General features: G+C 54.0%; 1 protein-coding gene across 12 annotated transcripts in view; it reads left to right on the plus strand.

The window, feature by feature from the left end:
• SYT2 (synaptotagmin 2) overlaps positions 1-20077 on the plus strand; it is a 188308-nt gene extending 168231 nt beyond the window's left edge. For 11 of the 12 annotated variants that reach the window (XM_073319718.1, XM_073319716.1, XM_073319715.1 and 8 more), the window contains 6 exons: positions 6959-7084; positions 7647-7814; positions 8362-8529; positions 9583-9700; positions 10873-11006; positions 12764-20077. In XM_073319718.1, the coding sequence (XP_073175819.1) occupies positions 6959-7084; positions 7647-7814; positions 8362-8529; positions 9583-9700; positions 10873-11006; positions 12764-12970 (921 nt within the window). In that variant the 3' untranslated portion in view covers positions 12971-20077. The remainder of the gene's footprint in view (positions 1-6958; positions 7085-7646; positions 7815-8361; positions 8530-9582; positions 9701-10872; positions 11007-12763) is intronic. The other variant, XM_073319727.1, reaches the window with a different exon arrangement.
• Positions 20078-20604: the final 527 nt, after the last annotated feature.

Genomic DNA, 20604 nt, shown 5'->3' on the forward strand with positions numbered 1-20604 from the left:
CTCCAAAGCTTATGCCCGGCAGGCCCAATGCATGTTGAAGAGTTCTCCAGGGAGAGTGGGCAGTTGGGGCTCCAATACATCCACTGCTAAACAGGAAAATGATACAAAGCCCCATTTTGCAAAACACAGGCTACAAGTTGTGTCTGAGGCTAAGATCTGGGAGGTCAGAGGGGAACTCCCCAGCTGAGCTATGGCTCTGATCCCATGCCTTATTCACGTCTAACAGATCATTGCCACATCGCTCCTAGACACCTCCTGAATAGATTAATATGTAGCAGATAATTTATAACAGGAGGGATGGGCCAGCGGTTTGGGCACCAGCCTGGGGTTTAATTTCCTGCTCCTCTACACAATGTTGGCCCTACGTTCCCCTGCAGGTAGGTGGGTGCCTGTAGCCTTCCATGCTGGAAAGGCTTGGGGCTCTTACTCTAGTCCTTTACCTCAAGGGCCTATCTCCATTCCCCTTCCTGGCCCGTCTGCAGGGAGGTCATGCCCTCCATCCGCCCAGGGCCACTCCCTCTGTTCTTGAAGATCTTGTCCCGATAGCCTCTCTGCCTGAGGATGCGCGGGTGCGCTCAACTGGAGGTATTTTTGTTAGCAGTGTCTGCGGGTCCGTGCCTATGCCGTACGCCTTCTTGTGCTCCAGTACAAGGGCGTCTAGGAGGAGTGGTCCCGTGCCCCTCCAGCTCCTTCTCCACCACCCGTGGCTCGAGACAGAATTCTGTAGTGTCTGCTACCTTGCTGCTTTACTTGTGTTGTTTTTCATTTTCTTAGCATGATTTCTTAGCTTAGGGAGAGGGGGTTCCCCCTTCTCCCCTTTTCGCGCCTCAGGCCCTCTCAACCAGTGGCTTTCCTGGTGGCTTATGCCCAAGACCCCAGAATTCAAGTCTTGTCAGCCCCATGATGGGTGTGACGCTGGTAAGCCAAGTGCCAGCTCTGGCCAAGGCCTAGGCATCAGCTGAGAACTGACAAACTCACAGCTCACATGTGTGTTAGTATTGTTCAAAGTAGATGTTAAAATGTATAAGAATGTGTTTAAACTTCATGGAAAACTGGTGGGATGCTGCATGCATTGTTGTCACTTATCTGTGCCCTGGTATAATGTGATGGCAAATGTCTGCGTTGTATGTACCCCTGTAACTAAGTAACCCATCAAACAAGAAGGAAGCCTTGTGTAATGCAAATGAAAAACTTGAACTGGAGAGTGCTAATTCCCGTGCATGGAAAGCAAATGGGCACTGTGTGTGAGATCAAAAATCAAAGCCTTTGTTAAGTGCATTCCTTCCCCGCCACCTCAGTGAAGAAGGGACGTGCGTGGGAGCTGTTACGGGCAGCTTGGCTTCTGTGAGAAGAAGCAATAAATATGGATACAAGGAAAAATTCTTCATCTCTTGGCTGTTTTGATTCTAACAGAGCAGAAAACTGAAGAAGGAGGTGGAGATCCCCAGAGTTATCCTGAGTAGCCCTGAAAGACTTTTGGGAAACTGGCAGAACACTACATCTCTGCTGCCTTTTGACATTATAGACTGTGACTCACCTGTACATACATTTTTACCTGCTTTAACCTGGGAGCAAGGAGACCACATCTCCTGTTGAAGCTCCTATCAATCACGGTACCAAGGCACTGACGCCTCCAAGGAAGGCTTCTTCTGCGAAGCCGAACACTGAAAAGCCCACCACCAAGCAGCGAACGATAGACCCGTTGGTACCAGAAATGGACTCTTCCAAACAGAAGGACTCCTTGAAGCGGAAGGACTCTTTGAAGAAATCATATCACCTAATACCATCTACCTTCAGCTGGGCCTCTCCAGAGCAAGTGGGTCCACTGTCTCCAGTACCACTAGAGGTGTTTCACCCAGAGGAGTCATCCCCAGGCTCACTGGTGCTTTCCCGGTTCCTTGTTCACAAGGACCTTCAGGTCTTGGAGGAAACAAGTCCCCTGTGCTGTGGATACTGGGAGGACTTCCCCACCAGCACCTGCGTGCCAACTGGGACCAACACATCTGCCACAGCATCATATAAATGCTCACCCACTGGTACCATCACAATTGCCGGTTTGGCCCCCAGTACCAATCCAAGCCTGGTACTAGCTCCACTAGGTCCACCACCGAACACGGGAGAGGACACTTTCTTTGATTCAGAGGTATCCATTCAAGGCTCCCCCACCTACCCATTTCACCCTCCCTCCCTTGACATTCCCTGAGGATGAGATGCCAGGAACCAGCCAATGCATGACCCATCAGCACTGGCAGGAACAGTTCTGGGGCCCTATTCCTTTTCCTTATGCCCCTCCCAAGAGGGCTTTTTTGAACCATTGGGCCCCTCGTGGGGACCAAGTCTACTGGGTGTCTTCGCACAAGAGGATCCACCAAGATTCTTGGCCAACAACATCCTCAGGACCCTCCTCAAGAAGACCCACCATTGAAAACAGAGGAGGAGACACCACCATCCTCTTCCTCCCCAGATGAGGCAGCTGTGCCCCCTCCACCATCCTACATGGATGATTCAAGGCCTTTGAGGACCCTCTGAAGCACGTAGTGGAGGCTTTACAGATTCATCTGGAGGAAGTTCAGGATCAGCCGCACTCGGCGGTGAACATCTGCACGCCTCCCTTTAGGGCAGGGTGACCTAACCTGTCAACCAGGCCCTACTGTCACCAGCCTGTGCAGTGTGGCAGACTCCGGCTGCCATCCCACCCATCTGCAAGAGGGCCAAAGGTTTGGAGCACCTGTTCTCCTATCCCACCCCTAACTCTCTGGTCGTCAACACTGCCGATGAGAGAAGTAGTCAGTGTTGCTTCACATCAACACCAACTGATAAGGAGCTTAAATGTCTGGACCTTCTAGGTTGTATCAGCTACTCAAAGGCCTCCCTTCAATTCAGAGTCACCAACTATCAAGCCCTGATGGCGAAAGATGACTTTACAAATTGTTCTAAATGTTCCCATTGGACTGATTTGTCGCCTCAGGACGAGAGAGAGCCGTTTCCAGCTCTTATTACAGAGGGTCAGACAATCACGAAGGTGTTCCTGCAGACTTCCCTTGATGTGGCACATACAGCCTGGTGCTCTATGGCTACTGCTGTAGTCATGCCCTGTGCCTCCTGGCTCCAGTCCTCCAGCCTGACCAGGGAGGTACAAAACACGAAGACCAGCCCTTCAAAGGGCCTAAACTTTTTATTGATGCCATGGACTTAAGGCAGCATTGTGATCTCTTGGCACACATGCACCATCTACAAAGAGAAGATACAGCAAACCTCAGACAACGCAATGTTCATGTTCTGTGTACTCTCAGGCCCCCAAAGATTCGCTGAGCTGCCTAGAAAGAGGCCCAGACTGCATAAGAAAGGCCCATCTTCCACCATAACCTCTCAGTTGGCTACCTCATCTAAACAACCATTTTGACCCGTTAGTCAAGGACCAAAAGCTCTCCCGATTGGATCTTCAGCTGCATCAATCCTCCATCCACCCACCCTATGGGGACAGTTTGCCCATTTTCTCCCTTTCTGGGAGCACATCACCTCAGACAAATGGGTACTGGAGGTGATTTTGATGGGCTACTCCATCCATTTCAGCTCCATGTCCCCCTCCCCTCCTCCTCCCCCTGCCAATTCAGGGACGCTTCTCATGAGAGGCTCCTAAAGCAGGAGGTGAAATCCATCCTGCAACTGGGGGTGATTAGAACCTGTTCCCTCGGACTTCGTCAGAACAGGATTCTATTCCTGGTCCCAAGAGAAAAGTAGGGTGGGGACTGATTCTGGACCTCTGGATTCTAAATACTCCGTATTCATGTGCAGCATTCAGGACACTCACCCTTGCAGGAGTTATTCCATCATTAGATCCCGGGGGCTAGTTCGTCATCGACGTCACCATACACTCAGAGCACTGGCATTTCCTCAGATTTGTAGTGGGCACCAAACACCACCGGTACCGTGTCAATTGCCCTGAGAGCTTTAAGAAGGTCCTCTCCATCGTAGCCGACCACCTTTGGCAGCTGGGGGAAATCATCCCCCCCTATTGGGGACTGACTCCTCAAGGGTCGTTCTTTGCACAAGGTGCAGTCCGCTACCAAGCAGGCCCTAGCCCATTCCCACTCCCTGGGCCTTTACCCCGTATAGATCAATCGCCTTGGATACTTATGTAACGCATAGGCTTTATCAGCGCCGCCCTAGACTCTGTGGCAGCCAGATCGTATCTACCTGCAGACAGGTTTGCCATGATGTCCAGCCAAATCTCCACGCTGCAACAGAGCTCACAAACTGCAGTGAGGGCTTGCCTTCAACTGCCGGACACGTGGCAGCCTGTACTTTTGTAACTCCCATGCAAGACGCCGCTTCTGGTCCCTTCAAGCCGGGCTCAAGACAGCCTATCCTCCCAACACACACAATGTGTCCAGAAGGTTATCAGTGCCTCTGATGGGACTCGAGTCCCTCGCTTGGTGGAAAAATCCTCAAAGACTGTGTGGGAACCCCCTTCTCACGCCCACCTTCTGCTCACGTCATTACCATGGACACCCCACTCCTGGGCTGAGGCACTCATCTCTAGGATAATACAGCTCAAGGCAGGTGGTTCTCCTCGGGAGTTGTTACTTCACAGCGACATCTTCACACTCCAAGCAGTCCATTATGCCATTTGCTCAGAGTGATATTAGGCAACTGAGCAGACATAAACCACCAATGAGGAGCAAATCCTAATCCTTAAGCAAAGACTTGGTAAAGCTGTGGAACTGGTGCAGAGCCCTTCAAATAGATATTTCAGCAGTTTGTCTGCCAGCACTGCAGAACACCATTGTACATTCATTGAGCAGATTCTTCCATCAAGACCATGAGAGGGAACTGAATGATTCAGTCTTTTGTAAGATCTGCCTTACCTGGGGTCTTCCGCAGGTAGACTGTTTTATGATGCCTTTCAGCACGAAGTACTGATATTTCTACTCAAGAAGGTAGATGCTCTCTGTGCCCCTTAGCTTCGATGTCTGCTATACACCTATCCCCCCATTCTCCTGCTGCAGAGTTCTGAAAAAGTTGAAACAAGAGCAGTGATTAGTCTCAGAGCCCAGGCATGGCCAAGACAACTATGGTTCCTGGCCCTGACTCGTCTTTCGCTGTGTCTGCCTCTTCGCCTCCCTCTGTTGATGGATATCCTGACACAGGAGTTGGGCTGTACAACCCACCCCAACCTCTCATCACTACACCTGAAGGCCTGGCTCCTCGATGGCTTCTGGCTTAGAGAAGGAGTATCCTCCTGCAGTCCAGGCAGTTCTGGTGAATAGCAGGAAGCCCACCACAAGAAAGACTTCCGTGCAGAAGTGGAAGCGTTTCTGGATTTGGTGCTCTCGTTGCTCCATGTCCCCTGCCAAGTCTTCACTTCACTGCCTGTTAAACCTGAAATTGCTGGGCCTCTCCCTGAGTTCGGTGAAAGTTCACCTCGCTGCTCTCACAGCATTTCACAAGTCAGTGGAAGGATTCTTGATCTTCACACATCCTACAACTGCAACACTTCTAAGGGCCTCCTTAATTTGTTTCCTTCAGTGCAGGAGGCTGCTCCACCCTGGGACTTCAATTTAGTGGGAACCCGTCCGTTCCTCTATCTGCTCTTCAAGACCAATCCTCACGGCCAGGAGGGTAGGTGAATTAGGGGCCACTATACTCAGTGTTCTGTCCTGAGAGTTACCCTGTGTCCCCATCCTGGTTTCCTCTCTAAAGTTTCATCGGCGTTCCATATTGGTCAGGACATTCAACTACTGATCTTTTATCCTAGGCCTCAGTCTTCAAGACAAGAGGCCAGTCTCCATACTCTGGACATAAGAAGAGCTCTGGCCTTCTACCTACACAGGACTGTACCTTTCAGGGTTTCCCCCAAGCTCTTAATCTTCTTCGCCGAGAGGATGAGAGGTCCCTCAGTTTCTACCCAGAGACTATCTAACTGGGTTTTGGGGTGTATTCTGGCATGCTATGAGGGCATCCCCTCCTAAAGTCAGTGCTCATTCCACTAGGGCTCAATCCAAGCCCACAGCCCCCCTGAGAAAGGTCCCCTCAAGGACTGGTTCTCCCACCGCTATGCCTTGGTATGTGCCTCCAGACATTGGTGAAGACATTGGTGTTTTAAACTCTGCACTGAATCCGCCTCCTCAGCACCAGCCTCCTCACTGAGGTACTGCTCTGGAGTCTCCTTTCATGGAGCGCCCATGGGGACAATAACTCCAAGAAGAAGGGGAGGTTACTTTCCTCGGACAGTAACTGGAGTTCTTCAAAATGTTTTGTCCCTGTGGTTACTCCACCAACTGCCCTCCTTTCCCTCTGCTTCCGGGTCCTGTGAGGTTGTGAAGGAACCGGTGTGGCGAGGGTCCACTCCCCCCTATACGCCCTCCCACTGAGCATGAGGAGGTGTCTGCGAATGAAAAGATCTTTAGTCAGGAGTGCCTGAGTGCACGCACACCCTCCCATGGAGCACCCACCGGGACAAGACATCTCAAAGAACTCCAGTTATAGTAGGAAGTAAGTAACCTCTCCCTCCCCTTTATGTCTGGCCAGTGCTGACCACCCGGGGGCCTCCTGCTTTGCAGCGGCTTCTCCCAGGCCTGCTTCCCAGTCAGTGCTGTTATCTGTAACAGATCCATTACTTCCCAGCCGTTGCTATGCTGCCAGAGCTGCACAGCCATCAGGGCAGCTAGATCTCAGGTCCCTTCTGCTCCCAAAGCTCACTTTTGTTCAGGCTCCGGTTACCCATTAGAGCAGGGTCTTGCTGTCCCTCCAGTAGAGGGCAGTCGTGTCTCTGGGGAGTCCGCTGAACGGAACCCCAGTTCAGCCTCCTGCCTCCTCTCAGTCGGTGACACTCGTGCATGAATTCTAAGGCTGGGAATCCCCGAGGCACCGAGCCGGGGAAGAGCTGTGTGTGTGTGATCGGCCGGCCGTGTCCGAAGCCTAGTAGCTGAGCAGGCAGGCTCTGTGTCCTCTGCAGAACAAACAGGACGATGACGACGCGGAGATGGGCCTGACGGAGGGAGAAGGCGAGGAGGAGGAGAAGGAGCCAGAGAACCTGGGCAAGCTGCAGTTCTCGCTGGACTATGATTTCCAGGCTAACCAGGTGACATAGGCAGGAAAGGGGCTGGGACATGGGGAGGTTGGGGAAGGAGGCCAGGGCAGTGCGGGAGGGTTGTGAGGAGAGGGTCAAGTGAAGGACTCAGCCTTGGAAACTCCAGCCGAAGAGTGTGGGGGAATGCCAGCCTCTGAGTGGCACAGGTGCCTGCAAAGGGCAGAGATGTAGGGAGGGAATTTATCCCCACCATGATTGTCCCACATGCCCTTTGAAAGGGTCCCCTCTAGCACTTCCCAAGCACCCTGGGATGTGAGGAAGGGGAAGATGGATGGAACGTGCCTCTCCACAGGGCCCTGAGCCCAGACCTGGCAGGCCCACTATCAGCACAGAGAGAGCACCGTCTGTGGAATGACACAGCTCAGCAAGCGATCTCCTGGCCCCAGCTGCAGCAGGGTGTTGGGGAGGGTGACCAAGTGCGTCCCTGACTGGCCAGGGGCAGAGGGAACGTGGAGCTGGAAGATCCACTGGGGATCTTTTCCATGCAGTGGGGAGTGGGAGCGGCGTCTTGCTGAGCCATCTCACTGAGGAAACATCCCTCTTCCCCCTCCAGCTGACGGTGGGCATTCTCCAAGCGGCCGAGCTCCCGGCACTGGATATGGGTGGCACCTCGGACCCGTATGTCAAAGTCTTCCTGCTTCCGGACAAGAAGAAGAAATACGAGACCAAAGTGCAGAAGAAGACCCTCAACCCGGCCTTCAATGAGACTTTCGTCTTCAAGGTGAGACCCTTCCTAGTTCACTCAGCACAGTGGTCCCCAGCCCCAATTGCTAGACCCCACTCTGTCCTGCAGGGGACACTTGTCCTGGGTTCTATTCCTGGGTCTGCCATTGCCATGGTGTGTGACCATGAGGAGCCCCTTAGCCTTGCCGTTAAGTCAGTCTAATACTGTCGGAAGGGCAGAACTCCTGTCTGTCTTCCAGCCAGGGATGTGTCCCAGCCTTCTGTCCCTGTCCCCACCATGCCCCAGTCAGGAACTGCAGGAGGATCTGCACCTCCCCTGGTGGAGGGGCTGCCCCTAGTAAATAGTTTGCCAGCATGTTGAACGAGAACCAAGGCAGTTGCCCAGACCCATGGCCCGCACGACGTGCAGCTGTGTGGTTGAGCAGTGCTATTGAACTGACACAGCAATTCTGGCCACTCACTGCAAGAACTGGTGAAGGGGTCCCAGCCTAGTCACTGCGGTGCATGATCATTTGTCGGATCCTTCGTCAGCCAGACCCCATGTCGCTATGGCAATGGTTTGCAAGGGTCCTTCTTCATAACAGGTTCCCTACCAAGAGCTGGGTGGGAAAACCTTGGTGATGGCCATCTACGACTTTGATCGCTTCTCCAAGCACGACATCATTGGGGAGGTCAAGGTGCCCATGAACACAGTGGACCTGGGCCAACCCATTGAGGAGTGGAGAGACCTGCAGGGCGGTGAGAAAGAGGAGGTGAGATGGGAGTTCAAGGAGCGGGGGCGTCTGGCCAGCAGGAGGTGGCTTCAGAAAATGTGCTCAAAGGGTCAGGAATTGGGATCATTAGGCAGCTGCTGTGCTTTCAAGGTCACCCAAGGAGGGGGGCTCCTTATAAGTGTTATCTTTGCAGTTGAGTATTGGTGAGAGGGGGAGAAAGAGGATCCATCCTGCAATGAGAGATGGAAGAGTGGCTGCAGGAGAGTGGCTTAGTGACGGGAGCAAGGGACAAAGAGTCCTGGGGTCTATTCCCAGCTCTGGCAAAGGAGTAGGGTCTCGCAGCTAGAGAAGGAGACTACATGTTAGGACTCCTGGGTTCAATTCCAGGTCCTCCATCGCCATGGTGTGTGACCTTGGGAAGTCACTTAGCCTTGCTAAGTCAATATAGTGCTTATGGAGCTCCCAGGAAATGGGAGGCTCCATTGATTAAGAAAGAAGTGGTGGGGTCATGTGGCTGGCAGTCAGCAGAATGGGGTTTTAGGTCTGACTTTGCCGTGTCACTGCCCCTCTGTGCCTTGGTTTCCCCAGTTGCACAGTGGGGTTAATGATAGTGATGCACCTCACAGGAAGGTTTGCGAGGCCGAACTCAGCACTGTTGGTACAGTGGTCTGACAGCAGAGCTGGTAAATACGACACTGTGTGTCAGTCCATGTGGAGCTGGGGAGCTCTGTTATGGGGAGACACTCCGATTTAACACGGGCTTTGGCTGTGCCCTGAGATCTGCACTTAACTCAGGTCCCGCTGCCCACTGCAAGGTTTCTTTCTTGTGCAGAAGCCCTGTCTTAAATCTGGTAAAAACTGCTACAGCTGGTCTGACTTCTGCCACCCGCTAGGGACTGGCGCTGCTGCAGACCTCCTGCTGGCCTGCACCAGCGATGCAGCACAGTGTCTGATGCAGGGGTTAGCTCGATGGGTGAAGGGGTTCTTGGGTCTCCTCCCGTGGTTTCCTGAGGGATTGATTCTCAGTGCAAGTATCCCAGGATACCAGGGCATGGAAAGGCACTGACCTCTGCTTTTCCCCTTGCTCCACAGCCAGAGAAGCTGGGAGATATCTGCATCTCGCTACGGTACGTGCCCACCGCCGGGAAACTCACCGTTTGTATCCTGGAAGCCAAGAACCTGAAAAAGATGGACGTGGGGGGTCTCTCAGGTAAGAGCAGAGCCACCTTCCAGCACCTGATGGCGCTCCTGAGCCAGCCCAATCCCGCTGCTGACTAACACTCCCCAGGCAGAATTCCTGCCCAGGGCTCAGCACCTTTAAATCAGAAACCCGGATCCTGAGTGCTGTGTCTGGTGGGGTTATGGAGTCATAGAGCTTAAGGCCAGAAGGGACCACACAGATCATCTAGTCTGAGCCACCCAGCACCCGCACCCTAAACCAAACAACCTAAATTAGCTCCGAGTCTTCCAGCCAAGAGGGGACTGGACTGTTGTGTGCCACCAACAGAGAACAGGGGGGACTGACGTGCACCAGTGCGCGAGGCCCCTGCAATGGCAGGGAACTGATTATTTGAGGGAGACCCAGATAATCCTGGCAAGTGACCCATGTGGTGCAGTCAAGCATCTGAGAGAGAGAATGATCGATGCCAGCTGAGAGCCCTGGCTCACCCCACCCAATGTCCCGTCTCCAGCCATGGCCATCCTTGCTGCTTCAAAGGATGGAGACCACTCCCCCGCATACATTGATGCCTGCAGGCAACTGGCTTGAAGCATGAGCTTTAGGAACAGAGGGTCCGAGAGCTCCCTCTGCAAAACAGTGCTCCAGTGGCTTTCATCTTGTTGTCTTGAGGCCATCACCTCTGCGGGTGGCTGCCCCCCAGCCCCAAGGGAGGGAGCGGGTCTTGCTTCCAGTGTGCCCTTTGACTTTCTGTGGGGCTGGGCTCCCCATTGCCTGTGTACGCACTGACCCCAGTGCAAAGGAATGTGGACATGGCTCGCTCTGGGGTCAAGGAGTCCCTGAGACACAGGAATCAAGCCCAGATGGTCATACAGGAGCAGCGGTGACGTACAGCTTCCATCACGGCTGCCTGTCTTCCTGTCTGGACCCGAGCTGTCTGCTAGATTGAAGAGCCCTGTGCTCGCAGGTATCTTCCCACCATGTAGGTACTTAGCAGTAGACAGATAAATGGCGTCTGCTTATTGTTCCTGCCCACTCTTGATTTGACAGCAGGCCACTACATTGCATGATGCACTCTGCCTGCTCATACCCCCCAGTCACAGATAAACCCAGCCTGGCTACCCTGTCCTCTACGGTCCCTCTGTGCCTCCATGCCCACAAGTAGGGCTGGCTCTCACCTTTCCTGCTTTGGGTTCTCCCTGCAGATCCATATGTGAAGATCCACCTAATGCAGAATGGCAAGAGACTGAAGAAGAAGAAGACCACTGTGAAGAAGAAGACCCTGAACCCCTACTTCAATGAGTCCTTCAGCTTCGAGATCCCCTTTGAGCAGATACAGGTTCCCATGCCGAGATTCTCGTCTTGGGAGGTTTGGGGTGGGGCATAGAGATGAGTGAGTGACAGCTCACATGACTGAGTTGGGAGCCTCTGATTGGGGGGATCAGACCCTTCCCCCATGACATCCACCCATATAAGGTGACCACCCAGGCCTTCAGATGATCTAGACACACCCACCCCCCGAGCAGCGGAGGAGATGGAGAGATGGGAGCCGGCCTTGGGCCGGTGTTTCATGCACGCTAGTACTGAGCAGGAGCTGAGCTCCTCCAGACTGACATGTCCCTGCTGTGTAATGAGGGTGGCTGCTCTGAACGCAAGAGGCAGTACAGAAAGCCAGAGTTTACGCTGGGCAAATGCTACCAATATCACTGGGGCCTGAATGTCAGAGTCACAGGGGGCCTGAGGCTCCCATTGGCCTCGGCCGAAGCTGTGGCTGCTCCATATCTCTGCAAATGAACCGCCTTGTTGCAAATTACAACCACTCATCCTTAGCCCCCTGCAGCGAGGGTCACTCCCGCCAGTAAGGTCCAGCCCCAACTTCAGCAATAACCAATGCTAACGGCAGCCAGCGGGCGGAGGGGCTAGTGAGACAAGGACACGGGTGCCGGTCAAAGCAGGGCTAGAGGAGTGGCCCTGTGCTATGGTCTCTCAGCTGCTCCAGGGCCGACCTGCCAGGTTCCAAGCAGAAACCTGGGTTTTCCCCTGGCCTGCCAGCCTTGCAAACCCCCGAGCCGGGGATCTGAGGCCAAATGTCTCAAAGGAGGGACCTAAAGCTAAGCACCTAAATGCATATTTAGGGCCCTGACCAAGTCAGGCTGGGTCCTTTTCGCCTCTTGCTTCATTGCCTGTAATGAAAGGCTCATGAATGACCCCCCCATCCCCACTGCCCTCAGTGACCCCACATGGCCCCAGTGTTTTCATCCACTGCCCTCGGCAGCCCGCATGCGGTTCTGGCCCCTTCGCCCTCTGGCCTTGGTGAACCCCATCACGGCACCAGGCTCTTCACTAGTGACCCCTGCACAGCCCTGGCCCCATCATACTCTGACCTTGGTGACACCCTTCCCTGCTGCAGCCATGTTACCTTTAATGGTGTGCAGAATGTAACCAATGGGACTCAGGCCTGCTCTCCACCAGCTTGACGCCTGGTATAACGCTGCTGGGGGGGGGGCATTTTTTTTCTACTGAAATAGTTATCCCAGCACAAGGCCTAGTAGGGGTGCAGTTATTCTGGCATGAAGGTGCCTTCACACAGCAACAGGTTTAGCGATGCTTTATACTCGTATCACTGCATCCATGCTAGGGAGTTTGTACCACTTTAACTGGACCAGTGGAATTAAAGTGGTGCAGCATTCGGGTGGGGAATAAGCCCTTAGCTGCATTGGCTCTGCCTAGCTAGAGGAAAAGGACCAACTTGCTTCAGAAGCTAAACTCTGACATGGGGAGCAGGTGTTCCACCAGTATTACATAGCCCCTTTTCAGGACAAACCTGCCCCTTTAATATCCATTGCCCCTAAAATGAGAAGGGAGAGCTGTCTGAAGATACAGGGTGAGCTTTGCCTAGCTGCCTGGGGGAGTTGGGAACATGATTCCCATGGGAACAGGTACTCAGATCCATCAGGCATTATTGGACAGGTTAGTACCCATCTCCCAGCTGCAGGGGAATCTTGGCTCCAATAGATTCCCACTCGGTTCTCAGTGGCATCGGGCCATTTTGCAGCTGTGATGCTGGTAATAACACGGCGTTTCTGTGTGCCCCAGAAAGTGCAGGTGGTGATCACCGTCCTGGATTACGACAAACTGGGGAAGAACGAAGCCATCGGCAAAGTATTCGTTGGCTCCAACGCCAGCGGCACGGAGCTGCGGCACTGGTCCGACATGCTGGCTAACCCCCGGCGGCCCATCGCCCAGTGGCACTCCCTGAAGCCGGAAGAAGAGGTGGACGCATCGCTTGGGAAGAACAAATAGGAAGCGCCATAGCCCAGCATAAGCTACGGACATTCTAAGCGACCCAATGCTATCAATACCTCAGTTATGTAACCTTTGGTTTTTGCTTCCGTTTTCTTTTAAGCTGCAATACCCTTTGGTTGCTGTGGAAGGGTTTCCAGACAGTCCTGAGCGCTGTCAGGGGAAATGGTTAAAGACAGGGATGGTTCTTTTCATTCTGCAAAGTCGCTTCCTTCCGCTGCATGTCTCATCGTTTCTACGTGCTGTTCTTTGAAAGCGTAAAGCCAGCTTCTGCCGTGGGTCCCAGAGGTGCCAGGCCGTGGCAGGGCATCGTCTTCCTTTCTCTTCGGTTTTACACTGGGACCTTCAAACGTTGTGCGAAGGTGACAACTGAGCCTGAACATCTGAGTTGACCAGATACACTGTGCTTGCTTTGGGGATACATACAGCTGGACTAGGCAGGTCGGTGGAGAAGAACTGTGATGAGCAGCTCGGCAACTGCTTTGACTCCCATCAGCCACCCAAAGAAGTGAGAGGGCAGTCGCGTTGGGACTGGAACGTCCAAGGCTTCGTCGAACATCTTAAGATTTAGTTTTTTCTGGTGCGACAGGTGCATTGCTGGGCATACAGACCCTGGGCTATTGCCACCCCGTGGCACCTTGGTAGGGTATTGAACCTTGCAGCCCCCCCGCCATGTGATTGCCAGAGAAGGGGAGCTGTTACATGGCGGGTGCATGTCTTTGATAACTGAATGTTCAATCTCAGTGCAGGACAGAGCACAAAAGAGTCTTGGTTTTGAAAAACGGCATCATGGGATGTTTATGCAAATGACCATTGCAAGGCAGGCTTACAGTAGCAGCTGGACTTGAGAGGGGCCCACCCAACTCAAGGTTGATTTGCCAAAATGGCTGATTAAAGCCATCTTTGGTGCTTAAATGACATCTTAAATGAAAGCAGCTCTGGGGTGATTTGCATACATGTCCCATCATGCCTTGCACTACTGTACATCTTCTGAAGATGCACGACCTAAAAGTGTACAGAGCCAGATGCGTCCCAGGGGAGGGTTTAAGGCACAAGATCTTCAGAACTCAAGGCGAGAGGGTGGAGCTGGGGTGTTAGTGAGGCAGGTGCAAATCCCTCCCGCTGTTTCTGCCAGTGTGGCCGCCTGTGACCCAGTGCTCCCGAGTTACTCAGTGAGCGGCTCGAATGCGATGCTGGAGCTGCTGTGTGACCAGAGTGCTCGCTCCAGCCTTCCTGTTGAGGCTGTTCCACTTTAATTAACTGTTACGTGGGCCCCAGCAGCGTCAGAAGCTGTCTACAGCTCAGTGGTCTGGGCCAGCCCCTGAGATGTTGGACATGCTGATTTAATTCCTGCCTCTGCTTGCTGAGAGGAAGAGTCGGTTAAGTGCTCTTATCCTTGTTCTTGCCTCTGGAAGCTTGGCCGCTTCCATTAAGTATTGGTTGGGCCCACCCAAGGGTTAAGATCGCTCTGTAGTCCAGTGGTTAGGGTACTTGCCTGTGTTGTGAGTGAGCCTAGTGCCAGTCTCCCCTGTGCCCCCTAAGAAGGGGTTTGGACAGCGATTTCCTCCCTCCCAGGTGACTGAGGTAGGAGGGCAGTCCTTGTTTAAATCCCATCTCCTTTGCAGGAGCCATTGTCTTCCTGGGATGGGGGCCAATTAATATTTAAGTAAAACCAGACCCCCTCTGAATCAGAATTAAGCCTCAGACCTGGATTGCCTACACCCCAGCCGCAGAGCATAACCCCAGGGCTACAGGGGGACTCACAGCAGAAAGGTCTCAGTCTCCCCGGGGTGAAGTTGTTCCACTTTAGGGTTACAATTAACTCAGTAGGTACTGGGCTACACAGGGAAAGAAGGGAGCTGTGTGTCAGTCCCTCACTAGCCCAGTGGTTAGGGGACGTGCCAGGCAAGGTGAGGCTGTGAGTTTCCGCCCAAAATACCGTGGCCTCAGCGAAATGTTGTGGTTATAAACTCTGCCAGCGGGGCACTCCACCAGAGCCCCACCTTCGTGGCCCTGAGAAGGGCATAGGACACTGGAACCAGGCTCTCCCACACCCCAGCTTGGGCCTTAACCTCTGGGCCAGAGGGAATTGCCCCCCAATCTCCCCCCTTGACGCCGTTCCACGCTGTAGCTGGGCCAGAGACCCAGCCCAAGCAGTGACTTTCTCGCCCACTAGTAGTGGCCCTCAGCTGGGCTGTAGGAGTGTCAGGTTTAAGCCCCTATCTAGCTTTTGTCTGGACTGCCTGCGCTAGGCAGTACCCTCACGCGGGGACGTGTGCCTGCAGGGCTTTGCTTCCTGGCACAAACGAGACTTTCCACAGCAGGCAGCACCACCCCGCCAAACACAGCCCAGAGGCTGGGCCGCTCCAACAAGGGCTGCCATCAAATCTGAGTCAGCCTCAAACTTGGCTCTCCCACTCTCCAGGGGCTGAGCCTAACCCCGGGGGAAGCCAGGCCTTGAGGCTCTGGCACCCACTCTCTGCCCTGTTGAAGCTGTTCCACGTCATAGTGTTAACTAGCATTGGGCTGGAAGAGGAAGAAGGGCAGTTGGGACGGTCTCGGGGCCCAGAGTTGCTATAAAGTCTGGGGCAGCTGGGCTTTGTGGGCTAACAGGAAGCCTGGTAAATACTAGCCAGGAGCATAGCCAGGGTGAGAGCCAGCTCAAACACTGTGTGTCTGGCTTTGCCATGAAACCCCTTGAGATAATCTCAGTCACTGGTGCCCATGGGGTGGGTGAGTAGCTGGCCCAGGTGGTGGGGCGGGTGCTCTCTCACCCCCTTCCAGCATCATACACAGCTAAGAGGGGAAGCACGTCGGCTAAGAGAGACTGAACCCATTCCAAACAAGGACCAAAGGTGCCCCAAAGGCCAAAGTATCTGCTGCTTACCACAAGGCCTGCTGGCTGATGAACCCAGTCCAGTTCCTTTGCCTCCCGCCAGGTATAGGCCATATTCCCCCCTCCCCCAAAGAGCAGTGAATGTCTTTTCAGGGGGCCAGGACTGGACCTATAAGGAAACAGGCTCACGTCCTGCCCCTCCTAGAGCGTTTCCTGAAGTAACAAGAAGAAACCACCCACCCTTCCCAATTCGGTCCACTCTGTACCTGAGAAGACCAAGCCAGTTTCCCATTTTCTGGCTCTAAGGGGCCTTCAACGTTAGTGGCTTTGCTTTGGTTGAACCAGCGCGTTGGATAGTAGCATCTGATACGCATCCACACTGTGGTTTCCTTTCCTTCTGTGAGTCCAGTCCTGTTTTATTCTGGACCTTTTGCATAATATCCCTCAAAGGACCTCGCTGCAGCCCCGTGCCAGCCAGCTCTGGAGTATCCTTGCAAATCTCCCTGATTACCAGCTACGTTTTCCTGGCAATGTGGCTTAGCCTATGGAAGTGTCTTCCTAGGGAAAGTTGTGACTGGCCATGCCACTAGCAAATGTTCTAGCAGGACAGCTCCTGCCTGGGACTCTACCCAGGCTTTCCAGCCCCACAGCTTGTGGTTTAGAGAAGCAGACTGCAGCACCAAGCAGCTGCTGACATACTTTTGTGAGTACGAAGAGCAAGGAGAGCCAGAGTAGTAAGCTTTGGTGTGGCCACGGGCATGAGCCCAGCAGTCCAGGACATCTCACAGGAGGTAGAATTCACCCATGCCCAGAGAGTCTAAGTCACGGGGAGAGGGGTGGACAGTTTCACATCCCTTACCCCCAAATACAATTGGAGAATGTTTCACTCCCAACCCCCTCTCCACTCTACTCTTTCCCTCTGACAATTATTGATCCTTTATTTGTACACGTTCCCCCCCCCCCCCGCCCCAACCCTTACCTTTTAAGTCCTGCTGGAGCTTCAATATTTAATCGGTAGGAGAGCTCCGTGCACCCATGAGCCTGGCAGTGGAGCAGTCGTACTAATGGCAACTAGGTAAGCGTACATTTGTTCCCAGTTCGAAGGCCACGAGGTTGCAGGAGGGAGCCCTCATGGAGTTCTGGATCCATACATGAGCTTTAAACACAAGCCAGCCTGACTGCTGATCATATGGCCTTGCTGCACAACAGCAAAGGCCAGGAGGTCCAAGGAGCAGAGGTAGCGATTCCACACAGCGGAGCGTCTAAGCTCTGCACCCGGCTGCCTTAGAACTCCGGCTGCCTTCGCCTGATGGGAAACTGAGCAAAGCAGCCCTCGGCGGGTTACAAGCATGGTCTAATGAGTGTCCCCTTTTCGTAAAGGGCGGTGCATATGCCTGCGATAGACACACTTGTACCACCCCCTCCGTTCCAAAATTAGAGTTGGTCCAAGAAAGTGAAAGGTTAATGGGCTTTTTATGAACCAGAGTGACCTAATAAACACACCAGAGCTCAGTGAGTTAATGTACTCAGGAGAGTAAACCCAACATGCTCTGCTTTCACGCCAGGCCTTGGAGTTGCCCCATACTACTTCCTTCCATTGCTGGGGTTCTGAAATCAGCATCTAAGGCCATGTCCCACCACCGCCGGGACTAGCGGTCAGTTTATTATTACAGACAATACTGAGGGTGTTAAAAAACTCATGTCTGGGACTGGGGGAGAGAAAATAATTGGGTGAGCAGAATGTGAGTTCAACATACCTGCCTTTGGATCAGCACAGGACAGAGGTGGTGGGTGGGCCACAGCGGGGACAATACCCCCCTGCCATTTTGCTCCCCGCTCCACTGGCCTCTATCAGGCGTCAACTCCTCTGGAGTGGACACTGCACCCCCGGAATCCAGTCCTGCTTGATTGAATTTGGCACATTTTTAACTTGGACTGTTTAAATGTGTGTGGGGGGAGAAGGGGGTGGGGACTGTGACTTTAACCCCCCTTTTTAAGGGAAAAAAGCTCCCCCCCCACATACTCAAGCCATCTGAGCCACATCCAAAATCCCTTCTTGTATATGTAGTTATATATATATATAGCTCGCTACGACAACCAGCCAGCCTTGGTGCCAATGCATGACAGATCACCACTATGTACCTAGCAGCATGCTGAGCGGAGAATCCAGACGCTTCGTTACGCCTCCGAGCCATCGTCCATTGGGCAGAACACACCCAGGCTGCAGCGTGGCCGGAGGGGGTTTATTTTCCCCAAGAGGCTAGAGTGAGCCCTGTAAAAAACCACCCGTTATTGCCCAAGTCAGCAGGCTCCACACGATCAGTTTATTTTCAATTTAAAAATAAAAAATAAAAAAAAACCAAAAAAAAACAAAAACGGTAAGGAACAAAGCATGCCTGCCGCATTCACAACTGTTTGAGGGGTAACTAACAAGCCAGTAGGGGGATAAGTTCATGTGTGTCTTGTAATCGATCCGTGCAAACCTGTACCGTGTTCAATTTATGCCATGTCCAGTAGCAGCAGCTTTGTGGCGTTCCGTCCCGTGTTGATGCATTTTATTGTCACAGCAAACTTAGAAGCCATATTAGACCACGGCCTGCCAGGATCCTCACCTGGGCTGGGCCGACAGGTGATCCTCTGTGTCCTCCTGGCCCCTCTTGGTCATGTCTCTCCCTGTGTTTTGTTAAAGATCTCCCAAGCCCCCATCCTGGGGGAGGGCTGGCTCAGGACGCTAGCCTTTGCCATGGCCTGGAGGTTAGTCCTCACCGCGGCTTGGCGCTACGTCCAAGCTGGAGCCCCGTACGGCTGGGTTTGGAATGTCACAGTTTGAAACGCTGGGATCCCGTTCTTACACGCCAGGGGCAAATGCTGGCGCTCCTTCGGCAGACGAGCGTGGCCTGAATCCGACCCCACAAGCACCTCGGTGCTAGCCCTAACCAGTCTGATGGAGGCTGAGGTCCTGTCCGTTGTATCATGAGCTTCTTTGGGGGAGACAGAGACTGCAACTGGGATCAGGCCCCCTATTGCTCCCAACACAGCCTGACTCTGGCTCTCCAGCTGGGGAACTGGAGCAACGGAGCAGTTTTCGTGTCCGAGCAGGGATGGGTAGGACGACCGCCCCTCTAGATCAAGGGCAGCTGCCAGGCCATCTATGCGGCCCCTGGACAGCAGGGCTGCACGGGATAGAAGTTGCTCTAGTTCCTTCCCTTGGGGCCAAGCTGTAACATTTTAACCAGCTCTCGAGCCCCCCGGGGAGACAGGAGTGGGTTTGGGGCGGACAGAGCATCATGCCCCCTAGTGAGAGCTGGATCATGCACTGACCTCGAGTCCAGCTCTCTGCTGCCTTCTGGGCAGAGGGCCCAGGCCCAGGTGAGTCTGGTTGTTGCAACCACAGCTGCTGCTGGCTCGCAGCAGGGAGCACTATTAGCCATTGGGCCAGGTGCACAGTAGATCCTGGGGCATTGAGGGGCTTCAAGCCAGACCGGATGTTCCCCTAAGGGGATTGCTCTGTCTCAGCCACAAGTCACGGGTGCTCTGGCCTGTGCTATGCAGGAGCTCCAAGGAGAAGAGCAGAATGGCCCCTTATGCCCCTCAAACCCATGGATGTGTGCGCCCATCGCAGCCCCGAGGGGAATCCAACCCCGCCCTCTGGAGCAGCTCATGGCAGTCCTCAGCCCCAGAGCGAGCCCAGCAGGGGATGCAGGACTGACGGCTGGCCTGGGTCTCGGATCAAGCAGCAGGGGAGGGAAGCTGTAGGCAAGAGGGGGGCGGGGCTCAGGCCTTCACGCCCTGCATGCGCAGCTGCAACAAGCTGGGAAATTCCTGCTGGCAACAGGGGTACGTCCCACTGCAGCATCCACCCCTGCCCCCAGCACAGGCCCAGGGGTAACAGCCACCGGGGCTCTGCTCCGCTGCCTTTGGGAAGGAAAGGGATCTCAGCCTTCAAAACCGGACATTCAAGCACCAGGGTGGGGTCCTGCCTTCCTGCCCCCTCCTTCCTCTGCCCTCCCCTGCCCCTGAGGGGTCTATATACAAATCTCCCCCCCCCTCCCCCCATCTTGAGATCATCCAGGTCTCAACCCCTTCCTGGCATCTCTCGCAGTGCACCCGTCTCTGCAGCACTGAACTCCGGCAGGAAACTGCTTTTACCTCCCGCCCCCCTTGTGTGGTCTCTGTTGTTTCTGTCTCTATTGTTAAACTGTTATTTTGTAACAATGTCCGTCTCCTTATTAAAGAAATGATCTGAAAGCAGCTGCCGGGTGTCCCTGCTGTGTTAGCACCTCTAGGCCCCGGGCGCCACTGAGGGCGAGCGGCCGCCCCCAGGGCCGATTCCTACCTGGAGCAATGAGGAGCAGCCTCAGCCCTGCAGCCGGGGGGCACAGAGCTGCTCTGCCCCAACCCTGAGGTTGCTAGGGAAGGCTCAGGGCCCCCCCAGCAGCATAACCCAGGGGGAATGCAAATCCCACCCTTGCTAGGGCTCTTCGGATTCCTTGCAAGACGCTTCTCACGGGCCCTGGTGCTCCTAGCACTGGAGTGAGAAAGCAGGAAAGCGGTGAGAATCAAAGAGCTGAAGGGGGGCTGGAGGTGAGAACAGGCTCAAACCCAGGTTGCGCAGGCCCCTGCTGAAGGGCTGCGTCTCCCCACACCCCTTCCCCCAGCGCTTGGGCGTGGCAATGAAATTGACAGCCAGTAAACACCAGACAGAAATACTAGGAGCAGGCCTGTCCTGCGTCCCATGTCACATCCAGGGCCCCCCCAGCACTTCTGAGGATTTACAGGTTTCGTTCCAAGGCCAAGA

This window comes from Lepidochelys kempii, chromosome 21 (genome assembly GCF_965140265.1).
Source record: "Lepidochelys kempii isolate rLepKem1 chromosome 21, rLepKem1.hap2, whole genome shotgun sequence".
Taxonomy (NCBI): domain Eukaryota; kingdom Metazoa; phylum Chordata; order Testudines; family Cheloniidae; genus Lepidochelys; species Lepidochelys kempii.